Source organism: Mizuhopecten yessoensis, unplaced genomic scaffold (assembly GCF_002113885.1).
Source record: "Mizuhopecten yessoensis strain PY_sf001 unplaced genomic scaffold, ASM211388v2 scaffold2125, whole genome shotgun sequence".
Taxonomy (NCBI): Eukaryota; Metazoa; Mollusca; class Bivalvia; order Pectinida; family Pectinidae; genus Mizuhopecten; species Mizuhopecten yessoensis.
In genome coordinates this window covers 117,338-117,953 of record NW_018404390.1, presented here as the reverse complement: position 1 = coordinate 117,953, position 616 = coordinate 117,338, and the positions used below count along the sequence as shown (strand labels likewise).

The window sequence follows — 616 nt, the reverse complement described above, 5'->3', positions numbered from 1 at the left end:
TAGGACATCAGATTGGTATGTGTAATGTTTCTCTTCCTGTAGGACATCAGATTGGTATGTGTATTGTTTCTCTTCCTGTAGGACATCAGATTGGTATGTGTATTGTTTCTGTTCCTGTAGGACATCAGATTGGTATGTGTATGTTTCTCTTCCTGTAGGACCTCAGATTGGTATATTTATTGTTTCTCTTCTCCCAGGACATGAGCTGTCCTTTGTGGCCTTCCTGTGCTGTCTGTTTAAGATAGGAGCACTACAGGAGGAGGATGCTGTGCCTGTTGCCCTACAGGTGTTTCAAAGGTAGAGTATGTCACCTGATGTGTCAGTGTTACCCTACAGGTGTTTCAAAGGTAGAGTATGTCACCTGATGTACCATGTGTCAGTGTTACCCTACAGGTGTTTCAAAGATACAGTATGTCACCTGATGTACCATGTGTCGGAGTTACCCTACAGGTGTTTCAAAGGTATGTCACCTGATGTGTAAGTGTTACCCTACAGGTGTTTCAAATGTAGAGTATGTCACCTGATGTACCATGTGTCAGTGTTACCCTACGGGTGTTTCAAAGGTATGTCACCTGATGTACCATGTGTCAGTGTTACCCTACAGGTGTTTCAAACA

General features: G+C 43.2%; 1 protein-coding gene across 2 annotated transcripts in view; it reads left to right on the top strand.

Moving 5' to 3' along the window:
- Positions 1–316, top strand: part of LOC110445233 (serine/threonine-protein phosphatase 2A activator-like) — a 17,390-nt gene extending 17,074 nt beyond the window's left edge. For both annotated transcript variants that reach the window (XM_021489737.1, XM_021489736.1), the window contains exon 6: positions 198–316. In XM_021489737.1, the coding sequence (XP_021345412.1) occupies positions 198–301 (104 nt within the window). In that variant the 3' untranslated portion in view covers positions 302–316. The remainder of the gene's footprint in view (positions 1–197) is intronic.
- Positions 317–616: the final 300 nt, after the last annotated feature.